This window comes from Anopheles coluzzii, chromosome 3, assembly GCF_943734685.1.
Source record: "Anopheles coluzzii chromosome 3, AcolN3, whole genome shotgun sequence".
In the NCBI taxonomy this organism is placed as follows: Eukaryota; Metazoa; Arthropoda; class Insecta; order Diptera; family Culicidae; genus Anopheles; species Anopheles coluzzii.
This window is the reverse complement of record NC_064671.1, coordinates 70,651,671-70,666,889: the sequence shown is the minus strand read 5'-3', so window position 1 is coordinate 70,666,889 and position 15,219 is coordinate 70,651,671. Positions and strand designations below refer to the sequence as shown.

General features: G+C 45.8%; 1 protein-coding gene across 6 annotated transcripts in view; it reads left to right on the top strand.

Moving 5' to 3' along the window:
• Positions 1-15,219, top strand: part of LOC120955635 (alpha-catulin) — a 72,880-nt gene that overhangs the window by 7,845 nt on the left and 49,816 nt on the right. For 2 of the 6 annotated variants that reach the window (XM_040376679.2, XM_049610356.1), the window contains exon 1: positions 3,691-7,235. The exons of 1 other annotated variant lie outside the window; for it this stretch is intronic. In XM_040376679.2, the coding sequence (XP_040232613.2) occupies positions 6,879-7,235 (357 nt within the window). In that variant the 5' untranslated portion in view covers positions 3,691-6,878. Of the gene's footprint in view, positions 1-2,718; positions 3,337-3,419; positions 3,665-3,690; positions 7,236-15,219 lie in introns of those variants that run through there. 3 more of the 6 variants (XM_049610359.1, XM_049610360.1, XM_049610357.1) reach the window with 3 other exon arrangements.

Below are 15,219 nucleotides of genomic sequence, written 5' to 3'. Positions count from 1 at the left end.
GTTTTTGTTGAAAGAAATCCACAAGCAATAAACGGGACGGCGTAATGGGGTGTAATGGAGTCAGCGTGTACAATGTGTGTAGAAACTTGTTGCAGTGGACCCCGGGGTGCGAAAAGGCAATTGGTTTGCTGTTTTTTTTGTAAGAGGGGAGGGTTTCGGTAAGAATAAGAATAATAAGAATAAGAATAAGAATGATTTCGGTAAGAAAGCAGAGATTGTCACGTCAGCTTAATGATGCGGGCTTTATCTTTGATGGAGAACATTTCAATTTATATCTTCACAATCCGTTGTAAACATATCTGTAATTAAGCATTAACTGATAATTGGTACTCAATAGATATAAAGCAAACTCTATATCTATTCTTAGTATATTTAAATGAATTGGTGTTAGACATAAAATATACAAATTATCCTTTTACCTCCTGAGAATATCAAATACAACAATAAACAACGTCATACATACACAGGAGCAGGATGGTTATGAACGTTTGTTCTTGAAACTTCTTCAAAACCCCTGTAAATTGACAATAAAAGCTTGAAATCGACGACTTGATTTATGTCTACATAGTCAATAACATAGTAAAAATCGAAAAAATACTTAAGACCACTTGACCCAGCTCGTTGTACTAAATCACAATATACTTTGTACTAAAAATCCCAATCTGAAAACTATTTCAAAGCATAACACCATACGAGTCTAGCTCTATTTGTTACGCTTTGTAGCTGTTTCAATTTCCCCAAAATCACTCACCCCCTCCCCCTAAAAGTCTGGAATGTATTCCCCTTTGTGTAAAGTGCACAAGCAGCACGAATGGCGCTCGGTCGCTATTTAGTAGTAGTACCAGCTAGATTGAATTTTTCCTTGTACGATGCAATGTTGTTTTATTTTCATTTTTATGGCTTTTCCCTTCCCTCCAAACCCACCCCAATTTCCATTTCCATGCCCCCCTGTTCTATCCGGCTCGCTGCACAGATGCAACTCAAATAGCATAACGGTGAAATTGACCGTGAGACGGCCGGCACAGTCTCGGCATCTCCGGGAAGATGCATCGTTCGCTGTCAGCAGGCGTACAAAACAAAAAACACATTCATACATATCATGCCGTTTTACCGAACCTCACCACCCAACTGCCACCCCTCTGTCGTGCGCTGGAAATAGAAAAAAGACAGGAGAAATGTGCAATGCGTCCGTTTCCAATGGTTGCCATCGGTTGCAATTGTGGTTGCACAGTGCTGTTTCGGCTGATGTTTTCCAGCTTGTGGTTTGTCTGAGTGTGTGTGTGTGTGTTGGTGTGGGAGAGCTCAATCTTTTTTATTGCTCATTGCTTGTGACGCCTGATGACGTTGGTAGCAACGGTTGCCTACGTCACCGATGCATTGGCGCATCGTGCCTAGATGCGTTGATAGTGCGGGCTATTTTTATGTTTCATTCAGTTTGCTCTAAAGCAAGCCTTTTCCCTTGCACACACACATACATGCCGAATTCTGAGAGTGTATTGGTGGCTCTGAGGCCTAACCGAAATCCGCGTTGAGGAAGGTTGTCCCAGAGGAAAAGGAGAAACAGACGAAAGCGCGAAAGGGGCTGCTTCTCGTGTCACTTTTGCAGATGAAACCAGCGAAGTACTAGCGCTACGCTCAGGAGAGCGGAAAGCTCCTGCTGAAGCTGTGCGTGTGCGAACGGTGCTCAAATTCCTGGGGAAACGATTCCACGCGACATGCGCACGGATTGTTGTGTTATCCTTGTGCACATCACAACAAATCATTGAATCGGGATAGCCTCAAACCCCTTGCCCCTACCCCACTCATGGGATGCCCACACCCACACGAGCACACGGCACTCAACGGGCGGGCGGGCTGTGTCACGCACACAACCGTGCTGGTGAGTGCTTTTTTGAGTGGCAAAAAGTTCACGATCAAGGTTCGTCCTTCCTTTGCTGTGGTGTGTGTGAGCATTAGGTGCGTTATAGTTGTTCTAGCTTTTTTCTCACACAGCTGTACCGTTGGGTGTGTGGGTGTGTGTCTTGGTTTCTCTAGCATCACACCACTACAGCTTAAGCCTGGGGAGCTAAAATTAGTACCCGACCTCGTGGGCCGATTGTTGTACAGAGAGAGAGAGAGAGCGAGGCGTCCTTATCACATCAAATCCCACGCTTGCATGTGTGTGTGAGTGAGAGGAAAGAGAGGCATAAGGGAACAAAAAGAGGGAAGAAGAAATGGGGTTTTCCGCGTGAGGATTTGTAGGCTCGGGACGTCTGACGATGATGATAAGTCGATTTGGGGGCTGTAAATGTGTCTGCGTGTGAACGAGTTTAATTTTAGAACTCCAGCACCGGGAGAAGTTTGGGTTGGGGGAGAAGAACGGGTCCTTGAATGTATAGTTCGTTGGAAAGGATGGTTTGTTGGGGCCTGAGATTTAAGGGAGAGGTTATATGAATTTTAAAGTAATGAATAATTGAAGCTAAATTATCATAAAATGTGAAAAGGTATTTAGTATTCCTCATTAATGAGTTCCTTAAACTTGGAGCGATATAATGTAGAAAATTATTGTTTAATATCCTTAAGCTTCTTTTGAACATCAAATGAGTATTACTCCAACAAAATCCTGTTCGAATAATATAAGAGACAATTTTCATGAATTTGTTTTATGCAAAATTTTGTCCATAACGAATGCCGCCACGCTACCACTGCTCCAGAATGTAGCCCCAAGCCATAGTGAAAGGCTAAGGTATAAAAACAAATGAGTTCCCCATTTTAGCTTGCACGCGGCCGTTCGCGGGAAACTGTTTGACCGTTCTCGGATGAGCAGTTTGCCAGTGTGTGGGTGTTTGGATGGGACAAGGTCCTCCCACCGTACTGTTCCAGTTTTTTTCCACACGCGTTCACCGTTGTTTCCTGGTGTGCGTGTAGCGCACGCTTTTCGGTGAGTGACTGTGGCTGTTGCTGCTGCTGCTGCTGCTGCTGGTGCTCCAACGGCTGCGGGATACATTGCTCGGTGGCTCGGGGTTCAGTTGCATATCGTCTTCCGTTCGCATCGCTTGCAAAGAAACCAACCAACCAACACTCTCCCCCCAACCCATCGTGGAAAGAACGCCCGCCGTTGGCATGATAGCCGCGCCACACATTCGCTATCAGCTAGCCTCCCGAACGGGGATCCCCAGCAGTTGGTGGTGATTCTGGAGCGGGTTTTTTTTTGTTTGGTGGGACGCACAGCGTGGACAGTGCAGTTCTTCTGATGGTGGTGAAACAGTGAAGTCACCTGCAGTTTTTGGATTAATCGGCGACTAAGCTAGCGAAACGTGAAGAAAGAAAAACTCCAACGCGCACCCCAACTTCCCAGTAAGTGATGCGGTGTTTTCTGGGCTTTTCGTGTCCTCTCTCTCTCTTTCTGTTAACAAGAAAAGTGTGTGGTGTGTGTGTGTGTGTGTGAGTGTGTGGTATCAAAGCTTGAAGCAGGAGTAAAAACCCTGTTCGTACGTCACACGTCTGTTGTGTGTTGTCAGATCACGTGAAGTTGAACACTCGAGCACATTCTCACGAAACGGACGACTAGGCTCGTGCGCTCACGGTACGGGTTCCCCAGTTGCTCTCAGCCCGTCGCCCGTTGCGCGCTTGCTGGGTGCCTAGGCTCGTGCCGTGGGCCTCAAATCAATGGTAGTGAAGAAAGGTAGCAACAGCAACAAGGAGAAGACAACCAAAAAAAAAAAACCAATCCACCAAACAAAATCAGGCCAGCAGCAAACACCGCCCCAATACACAAGTGGTTTAATACATTGTGACCGTTGCGTGCTGTTGCGCCTGGTTCGGGCGCGAGATTTGGTTTGGAGATTTGTGCTTTGGTCGTGTTTGTATGTGTGTGTGTGTGTGACTCTGTGAGAGATGGGTTTGGATTTGTGGAGGATACGATATCGCTTACAAGACGTCGATAGCGTGGCGTTTCTGTGCTTTGGAAAGGAAAATTTGTGTTTCTAATTCATTTAAGGCTCTGAAGCGCTTTTACACTTTTCCCATATGTTGCGGTTATGTTTTGATTGGAAAAGTGGTCAAGAAAACGCCGGTGTTTTCCTTTGGTGTGCCGTTTTTAGCGTTGTTTTGATTTTTAATTAGTGTAAGAAATGAGGGAAAATCTGCTTCAAATCAAGTCCCGTAAGCCTATTGGTTGAAAGTGATAAGGGAAAAGGGACTTTTAGTGATATGAAAATACTGCTGTATTTATTGCAGTACAACCACCAACAAGGATTTTCATTCCTAATGGCCATTACAGCTCGCGAACAATTCATGGAAATTCAAATCCCTTTTTACTTCCCATCCACCTTCCCGCCTGAGCATTACTTTCGCGCCGTGAATGTGTTGGACCTGGACCCGTACGTACGGCACGGAGTGTTTTGTGTGTGACACTTTTCCCGCTCCTAAACCACTGTGTGCTGTGCTGTGCGGGCCGGACGGGTGTAAGCCCATTTTTCCCGCTTCTCTTCCACACCACTGTTTTGCACGTCGATTAATCCGAGAAGAGCGAGGCACTTTGAGACTTTTCTTTTGTGGTTCTCATTCTTTGCACCAATACATAGGCCGGTGTTTTTGTTTTTTTTGGGGGGGAAAAGTCTCCATCATCCCCCATCCATCATCATCATCACCATCATCATCGTCATCAACAATAGTCGTGTATAGAGAGCTTGTGTGTTGGTGGACGTGTTCGGAAGTACAGTTCTGTTTTATTTTTCTTTTTTGTGGCTATGTTTTTCATCCTCTTCATCCCCAATCGCCATAGCTGTGCGTCCTTTAGTGTTGGGTTATTGGCGGTGGTTCAAAAAATCAGGTAAAAGCAAAAGGGGTTTACGTGTAGAAGGAAAGTGGTGGTGGAAACAAAGCTGCGATTGATAGGCTCGGAGGCATTTCAATACACGGGCAGAGCGGTTAGAGCGTGGAAGAATGCGGCTAAAACACGAATTGATGATAGGATAACAGAGCCCTCTTCCCCCCTTTTTGGAGCATATCGTGCTAGGTGGTAGAGATAGAGAAGGAGCGTTTATGAGGTCACCACTGTGTGGTTTCGTGTGTCTGTGTTGCCGGCTCTATTGCCCGCTATTCATAAATACGTAAGCGTTCTCGAAAAGCAGCGGCAGGTCGATACATAAATAATCGATGGAAGCTGATCGAGCCCCTCTACGTGTGTGTGTGTGTGTGTGTGTGTGTGTGTGTGTGTGTGTGTGTGTGTGTGTGTGTGTGTGTTGTACGGCGTGCCGGGGTGGCGATAACGAGCCGAAGATTAATGCCCTTTAAATTGGTGTGGCAAGCCCGAAGCGAAGGGGGCACACGCTAAACCATAAATCCAAGCGCCTTTTTCGCGGAGGCTTTCTCTCTCTCCCTTTCTCTCTCTCTCTCTCTCTCTTTATTTTTTTACTTCAAAAAATGGCTTGTACTTACATTTCCTTGCAAGGAAGTTGGTCGTGAGGAGTTTAGCGCGATGGATGTTAAATAAATTGCCCTAATGATGAATGTCGATCGGAAGAAGCTGTCGAGGATGTCGGGGAGCGTTCAGCCATTGGGTTCTGTAAATTGGAACTAACGGTTACATCCTCCAAATGATAGCGAAGGGGGCGTCAGAGGAAGCAATTTGACAAAGCTAGGAATGCAGGGAATGTTTCGGTGTTGTCATTGAATGTGTCGTGACGACGGGGAGGATTTGGTTTTATTTTTGTCCCAAGCTCACAGAGCCGGACAGCGGATGTGATTTGGGATTAGGCAATTCATAAAATTGGTGAAGCGTTTACGCTGATCATTGAATCTGTGAATGGAAGATGGATTCATGGTCCAACAGATTCAATGACGCGAAGAGATGATCAATTAGTTTGAATGATAAACTTTATACAACCTTTTTCCTGGTAAAATGTGAGGCTTTAATTGTAGTCAATTGAAGAATTATTCAGTTTATTTATTCCCAATGGTTTCAATGATTTGCTCCTCATGATTTCTATCGCACCAAACCAGCTTCTGTGACATTAGCACACTCGCATGAAAATGTCGCCCGAGTTTGCGAACAAAAGTTCAAGCATTCTCCACGGGGCATTGCTGCAGTCGGCAATACGAGGCGAAACACCTACAGTACGCAGTGTTTATCTCGCATTTCAAACGTGCAAACTGTGTCCCATTACCGTTCCCCAGAATGGGGCTTTTGGGGCCTAAAGTTTCGTCCCCAAGCTCTTGTCAGAGTGCCGGGAAGTGCATTGTACGTCAAGACCATGAATAGAGAAAGAAAGAAAAACGTTTGGGGAATGAAAAATGGAAAGTTTATCCATGGCAAGTAGGTGAAGTAGAGAGAAAAAGGTGACAAAGAATGGAAGGTACACTGATAAGGGAAGGGGAGAAAATAGCTCACCCGGAAGTCAGATACAGTAGTCGACACAGCGGTACGAGGAACGTCTGGAAGAATGAGGAGCGAACGAAGGAGTTGGGCACTGTTTGCTGTCGCAAAGTTGTGCCAAGCTTTTGTGGACAGAAAGTTGAACAGAAGTGGTTTTCTCCGCACCTGATTTTGTAGTGAGATTATTGCTGTAGTGTTGTAGTGTGTGCTCCTTGGGGGTGAGATTTCTTGGTTAACCGTGTTCCTGTCAGGGCGACCTGCTCGGTGTCCCAGCAGCAAAGGGGAACAGTCGTTGGGCAGTTGGAAAGAAAAGAGTGTTGTGTTTGTGTTTGAATCGTGAGTGTGAATTTCTAGGGTGCCACCCTTTTTGCTTGGTCAAATGCGTGCATGTGCGTGCCAGTAGTAAGTGTTCGGAATTTGAAGCAAAAGCTGATGGTGGAAATCTGGAGCTCCTTAGCAGCGTGAAAAACCCCGTAAGCAGGCGTGAGCAAGCCCCGTGAAATCAAACCGCGAGTGAAAAATGAACGATAAGAGCTGCTTCGAGCGTAGTGCGAGCGTTGGTGCCAGCTATGATATCGGCCGACGGATGGCCGCCTCGGGTGGTGCTACCGGACCTCGGGTAGATCGCTCGAAATCGTGCGCCGGCAGCAGCGGGGCTGGGCTGGGCGCGTCCGGGTCCGGTAAAATCGGCGCTGAAAGTCGCCGCAAAAGTGCTTCCTTTGATGTGGACCGCAACCGGGGAGCGGAAGCGATGGCCTCGGCCGCCACTTCCGGTGGGATGGGCCGGGGCGGGCCGGCCCCCGGTGGCAGCGGTGACACGGGCATCCGTCGGCGAAGCAGCAGCAACAGCTCCGTGCACAGGCGATCGCAATCAAAAGTGTGTATCTTTGGTCGTGCGAAGCCGACCATTGCCTTATCGCTAGCTAGCTGTGTGTGTGTGTGTGTATCTGCGTGTGTATATTTGTGCTGATGTTCGCGTGTGTGTGTGTGCTTGTGGCTTTTTCCTACACGCGTGTACAGCTCTAAAAGTTGGCCAGTGAAAACATCCAGCTGTACAAAAATATAAGCTTCCTTGGCCTCTAGTCCGTGCACCTGCTGCTCGTCTTTCGGTTGAGTAAAACGCTTGTGGGCTATCTTGCCAGCCTTCCTTTTGCCTAGGTGCACTAGCTCTTCGCTTTCCTGTATCGCTTTCTTATTCGCAGTCTCTTTCGCACCTTCTCGAAAAGATAAAAACAAAAACATGGCACCGAGTGAAAATCACACCATGACACTACAAAGCGGGCCAAAGCCCACCTCCCACGCCACGGCAGTCACTTGAAGAACATTCCCACAGCGCACCTGGGTGTAGCAGCTTCCCACTGTAGCTGCTATTTCAAAGCCATCGTTTCCACCTGACACACTGCGAGCTCAAGAGACGAGCTAGAGCACATGAAAATAGAAACTGTGGAATACTGGCTGGTTGCGACTGGTTGGCAAGCAGTTGAAGAAGTGGTGTTCCATGCCAACCCATTAGTCCTTTTGCTGGCCCAGTTCCCCGGTACAGTGCTGCCGGGGGTAATCTCGTTTCCAGCAGCCCCAACGTGGCTTTCGCTACCAGAAAGCTTCTAAATGAAACACTCACGCGCGCGCACACGGTCCTCGAGGGTATTTCCTGCCACTGTCAGGAAGTGTTTTGTTCGCCCCTTCATCCTTTCCCACCTTTTTGTCGCGCTGTAAGAATAACGCTGTGGCGGTGTGGGTGGAAAACTTTTCTTCTCGGAAGCTTGGGGAATCGGAATGGGAACATATATTTAGCTATGTTGCAATTTGGCATGCAGGGTTTTGGGGGTGAAAATAGCGGTTTAATTTGTTAAGCGGAACAGGGGTGACTTCAGGCAGGATGCGGCTTCAGGCGAGTACCTTGTGAGATATGAGCAAGGTACGCTGGCTTGTTGTTGTGCTGATTAGCGTGATTGTTGAGCTTATACAGACTGTTTGTTAATTAAATTCTAACAACTGAATTTAGTTTTGCTCAACTGCCGGTAACTAGTTGGAATTGATGTTTCGAGCAGTATTAGCGTATAATGGTTTTGCAAAGTCGTAAGCCAGAAATTTCTTTAACTTATTAAGGTAATTGAATGTTTTGCGGTAAGCTTTATCAGATTAATTGTTCGATTTATATGAAAAATCTAAATAAATTAGATATAAATGGATAAAGATGAAGCTTTTGCCAGTTTTGCTACTAGAAATTTTGCGGCCAAGAACTTTGCGATCAAGAACTTTTTGACCAAGAATTTTGTGATCAGATAATTTACTACAAAATTTACTAAATTTATCATTTTGCAAGCAAGAATTTTGTGACCAAGACTTTAGCATCTAAGATTTTTGCGACCAAGATTTTTGAGACCATGAAATTTGTGACCAAGATTTTTGAGAACATGAAATTTTCGACCAAGAACTTTACGACCAAGCATTTTTGCGACCAAGGACCAAGACTTTTGCGATCAAGAATTTTGCTACCTAGGACATTACGTCCAAGCATTTTGCAAGCTAGAATTTTACGACTAAGACTTTAGATTCGAAGGTTTTTGCGACCAAGACTTTTGCCACCAAGAAATTTGCGATGAAGCGTTTGACGACCAAGTACGATCAAGAACTTTACGACCAAGCATTTTGTATCCAAGAATTTTGCGACCAAGCATTTGCGACGAAGCATTTTGCGACCAAGCATTTTGCGACCAAGAACTTTGAGAGCAAGACTTTGACGACCAAGAACTTTGCGACCAAGAATTTTGTGACCAAGGATTTGTGACAAAGAACTTTACGACCAAGCATTTTTCAAGCAAGAATTTTGCGACCAAGCATTTGCGACCAAGTATTTTGCGAACAAGGACTATGAGACCAAGAACTTTTCAACTAAGCATTTTGCGACCAAGAACTTTACGACCTAGCATTTTGCGACCTAGAATATTGCGACCAAGACTTTGACGACCAAGAATTTTGCGACCACGAATTTTGTGTCCAAGACTTTTGCGACCAAGAATTTTGCCACCAAGATTTTTGCTACCAAAAAATCCCTTTAGGCTATTTTCATTGTTACATGCCCGATTCATTCTTTTACAAGGCTTGAATAGAAATCACAGAACTCAATTTAGGATTTACATCGCCCGAAAGAGTATTTACGGCGACGCTTTTACGATGCCGATTAGGTTAAGCTAACTCTTTATTTTTTATTATTAAAATTAATTAAATTATATCAAGAGTACTGGCTAGTAGATGTTAAAAGTTATCATAAATCAGGTGGAGTACTTGGTAAAATTTACGATGATTTTTACAATGGATAAATTTTTTTTACCAAACTATCTAAAAGTTAAGATTTAGAAGCAGCATTTAAGAGCAATCTCTGAAACTCATATTAATCTTTTTCGATGCATGAACCTTAAACTAGAAGATTGCAGTGAAATTTGTTTGACTAAGTGAATGCCTTATGATGACGTATAAATACGTATGTAATTAATAAGCTGAACCAAGCAACTTTTCTGACATACCGAGCAAGCAAGAGAAGCAAATAAATTCCAAACATGAGGCTTGTAATAGAAGCATCCCATCCACCAACGAAACCGTTGCCAAATGGTTGTCCTTCCCGACCGGCTACTCGAGTGCTACACATCCGAGCAGGATTAAGGATAATTGTACAGAATATGCTCACATAGTTGTAATTACCGACCGCACACACAGCTGAAGATGATAGCCACACATACAGAAACCTTCAGCCACACTGCCACCGCTCCATCATCAACACAGCTGTTACTGCCCCTTGTTTGGTTGTTATGTTGCCTTGGGAGGCTGTCGTCGTGTCTTGGCCTTGCCCGTGAGAACCGACGCAGGGCCCACGTGCCCCCGTCATCAGCATCAACGCAGGGGTAATTAAGAACATGCCAATAATGTGCAACGACGTAACGTGCTGGCGGAGCGTGTGTGTGCGTGTGTGTGTGTGTGTGTAAGCGAAGTCGTACGAATTCGGCCGCAAAACGTGGTTCGGTTCACACTTTTGCGTCGGCACATTTTCTTCGCCGTATGCTGTAGCTGTAGTGGGGGCGTTGCACGAGGGATGGAATGTTCCTTCCGTTTGTGAAGGTAGGGATGGGGAGCCATTGTCACGGCCATTTGCGAATAGTGGCGCAATGGTTTCACCTACGGCGCGAAGATTGTACCTTTTAATGGTGGTCGGTTTTGGGTCGGTCTCGCTCGCCCGCGCGCGCGGTCTCGGTGCCGTAGCGCTTTAATTGAATTTATGCCACAAACGTGTACGGTTTATTAAGCGCAACGTGATATTCATTACCCGTGAGCATAATAGAGGGACCATCGATCGATACTGCGCGCGAGGCGCGGTAGCAGAGAGCATTGTATGGCTTGAGATGCCGCGCAAAGGTGTGGTGCTTTAGCGGGAAACGCCTCTTAGCGCGAGGTGCTGAATAGCTTAATGATAGTTACGACATCTATTCCGTACGCGGTCAGTGTACGCAAGCAAGCACTTTGTTGTTTCCACTTTGTTTTATTGTTCATTTTTTGTGTTTGTTTTGGAGCTCAAGAAAATAGTCCAATTCAAATAAAATGTCTAATCATGACAGCAGTAGGAAAGTTTATAAGATCGTCTTTCTCACACTCCACCATAAATTGGAGACCTGTTGAACCGTTTGGAAATGGAAGAAAAAATGCACCCAAAGACTCAAAACAGAAATAAAAACAGTTTTAACATTAATGTGCAAAATTTTCCAGCACTTAAGTGGAATTTTCGGTTATGGCTTTTACGTTTGCGCTTAGCAGTTTGCTATCTGGAGAAGCGATAGGCCCGAACACGTTTCGGTTCAAGGAATTTAATTCATCATTCACGGTTGGGATAATTTGATGATTGATGATAAAATGCGAACCTCAACAAGCCCTTTTCCATGATGAGGAAGGCGTGCCTTCACCTTTTGTGTGGATTGAAAGGCGGTGGATTGAGAGAGGCTTAAAGCTTTTCACTGTGAAATGTGCCTTCGCTTTGAGTGTGGTAGAGATTTAAATACATTCATCCCCAAGATACACACAACTGCATTGAAATGGAAAAAAGAGAGAATACAAAGAGAAGGCTTCACACAAGCTTCAAAGAGGGCGAAAAAAAAAAATACAACGGAAATGAAACAAGCCCACTCGATGCCACTGCAGGCATCGAACAATTAACGAGCATAATGTTGCGGTCTCGTGTCTCGCCCGGCTTGTACCTCTTAATGTCAAACAAACTCTTGCTCTTGTAGCTGCCCCGGCAACGGGTGGGAAAACAAGAATGGAAAGGGCACAGAAGAGAAAAAACTGCCACTGCCATACGAACTCGGAGTGAATCGCTCCGAGCCCTCTGGCCCTAAACTGGCAGAACAATGTGCGTGTGAGGGTTTGGTTCGTGACGGGAAGTGCTTCTGCCCGTGGTGCATCAATACGGTGGACTTGGCAAGTGGGGCTCGGTGACCTGTGTGACGCTCCCCGAAACCTTGTGCGCCTTCAGGCCTCCAGGAGTTTGCTCAGCCGCTATTCCTGGCTCCCGGACCGAGTCAATATTGACTGAAGTGATATAAGGCGACTGCAGTCAACCGGTCGGTATGTGGGAGCGATTTATATACGTGTGTGCGTTTTTATTCCTGCCAAGCGCAGCCCTACGGGAGGGTGACCATCGCACAGCAACACCGCATCGGAGCTGAACAATACAAGAAAGCGGAATCCTCTGGATAGGGAATTGCTGCTTCCAAGAAAAGACCCCGAAGCTCACAGAAGCCCCCGGTGTTCTTTTGTTCACATTTTGCTCCCGCGCAGAACAATACACGCAGTGGCAGTGTCTTAGCAGTGTTACTGCTGCTGCTGCTGCTGGTGCTGCTGCTCCTGTCGTCACGACCATCATCGAGACCGCCATCATTATTATTTGCTGCCAGTGATTCTGATTCCCACTTCGGACGATGGAGGACATTCATGGCAGCAAGCAGGGCGTACGGGCCACAGGGAAATCCCACAACATCACGGTCCTGCGGAAGCTTCCACCACTCCCCGCCAGTCGTCTATTTATGATTAAGAAATAATATCAAATGAATAAGATATAATCTACGAGCAATCGAGGACGGAGCATTTTTCCCCCGTGCGAGCGCGTCTTATGAATAGTTGATACATTTTTGCTGAAATCGTGTCGGCCCAAGTGTGATGAGTAAGGGAAGGGAGTTTTGCCTTTAACAACTCCAAACAATAGTGGGCTTGGTGGTTTGCGTTGGACACAATTTGGTGCTCCCCCTGGCCCAACTGGACTGGACCTGGGAGTATTTCGTTTTTTCGTGTAGGACTATTGTACCGTTGATTCGGATAATGATGGTGAGTAAATCAAACCGCCGTTTGGTGAGATTGAGGGGCAACGAGCAGGAGGCAGATAAAGTTTGGGTGAAAATACCATCGTTCAGGCATCGTTACTGTCGAATCGTTTGCGTGTTGATTTCACCCTGACACGGTGGGAATAGACGGTTGCAGCAGCGGGAAGGAGGATGATAAAGTGTGAGGTAAATGCCAGTGCTTGAACTGGCAATCGAAACAGTTTGCGGGTGTGTTTGTTTGTGTGTGTTCGCTAGATACACGCGCGTGTGTTTTGGCACGTGCTGGCCGGTGAGTAAACATGACGTGCCTTTACGATAAACAGAATGGGTGCATTTCGAAACATTAGCGGAGAAAAGTTTTCAATCGAGGAGAATATGTTATTAGAGCAGATTATAGTGAATTAATAAAACAGCAGTTTTGGATGTATCACATAAACTAATATGAAAAGGATATTTTTAGACCTTTTATAATGGCATTTCCTTTTCCGTCGAAGATAATAAAATAAAATCCTGACCTTGTTGCATAATACAGATGATGTCAGCTTACGCTTGTCTCATTTCTCGCACCGTCACCGACAGCATCACGGCCCTGTCCTTGAACTGTGCTAGGGAAGAGATAAACACGGCAACGGGCGTTTTACCGGGATGTCTTTTACCCGGTGTCGACAGACAAAATGGCATCCGGTGGCTAACGATGAAACCGCAACAGATGGAATGGATATCTCGATTTATCGTACCGAGCGTCGGTCGTGCAGCACCGAAAGCAACATAAAAGCACGCCGGGTGAAGGTTTTGCTGATGTTTTTTTTTATACTTCTTTTCGCTTCATTTCTGGGCTTTCCCGGTGCCGAGCTACGCGGGGAAAACTTTCTTTTGGAAGGTCGGTGTTTGTTACCTCGCGGGAGGAACTGGGCGAGACGGCTTGCGCATTCCACGGAACGTTCCGGAATGTGTGGCGCGCACGTGGGTACGTTTGGCGCAAAGCAGCCGGTTGTCGGTGGTAACGCTTATACACCGGACCGAGGACCGGGGTCGGTTATCTTTGCAATAATCATCACCGTCTCGAAGCTCCTTTGAATACTAATCATTGGACCGTGGGCCCGTCGGTGTGACGCGTTTTGTTGCTTGCCGCTCGTTCGGTAATCCTAATCCCTCCGTGCGAATATCCACCCATTCCTTGTGCTCTCTTCTTCCGCTTCTTTACGCTTGAGGTTCAATTTTACGTGCGACACCTGGCGTCCCCATGTTTGTGTCGTGAAAGACCAGGCAGCTCCATCAGCGTTCAGCAGCCACCGGGCGTCTCCATCGAGCGTTTGCCGGGCTGGAAAAGGAGCAACTGGCTTTTAACTTACACAATATTCACAAATAGAATCCAATTAGTGCTGGATTACGGGATCGGAATGATTGTGTTAAAGCCGTTCCGAAGCCAAGGCTGCAATGGATTTGCTGCGGGAGGATTTTCCGTGTTTTTGTGGTTTTAAGAAATCCGGATACGAATCTTAAGGGCCAGCTTAAGGGGATCCCGTGCATGTAAAGCGTGTTGCTTGACACTTACGTCCCCATAAGGTCAGTGTGATAGTGAAAATAGAAGCTTAAGGAAGTTCAGGAGGCGTTCAGGAACAGTTCAATGCCACACGCTTCGCTTAGATTCCGAGAATTCGTTTGATAAATTACGGAGACAGGATACGGTTACAGGAAATAAGCTGATTAGCATGGATGAAAAGAATAAAGAACATGTTAAAGTAGCGGGTTAGAATGCTTTCCGGAACGCAATAAATTAACGAAATAGCGAAGCATTTGCATAACTGTGACGCTGGATCGTTATGCCGGTGTGCACTATTGATTAGGCACGGTTTGCCGGCCGCAGCGTAGCGCAAAGCTGTCAGAATGGTAATTAAATAAGGTCTAGGAAATAGTGGAAAAGCAATGCGGCATTGTTAGAAAATTACCTTAATTTGCGTCTTTTTCAACCTCCAGGTGAAGATGGTGCAAAGAGCAATGAATCATAATTGGATTTCTATAATTAACAGCAGTAAAGTGTGCTCGGAATAAACCGTAGTGTAGTGAGTAACAGAAATACAATAAGATTACAGAACAAACAGAATGACAAAGAAGAGTGTTTCGTTTATCGTTTTGCATAACGGCAATGGAACGAGCTGCATTGCCGCATGAAATATCAATTTCACAATTTGCTTTTGTAACCCAACCTCATACACGTGACGGGAGAAGTGCTCGCTCACCATCATCAAGGGAAGATAATTTGAATATTTGTGAAGCAACCAAGGCAACGAAAGTGAGCAGAGAAAAAGCATCATCTTCCAGCTCATAATCGATTAGTCACGCTTTTCATTGACGGTCATTTCATTTATCGTAAATTTCCTCTTACCCCAACATGGAACAATCCTGGGCAAAGCGGAGAACCACTCCGCATGGTATCTTTTACGACAATCGATAGCAATTGTTTGTTTTTCTCTTCGTTCCATTTTTCTGTCTAAC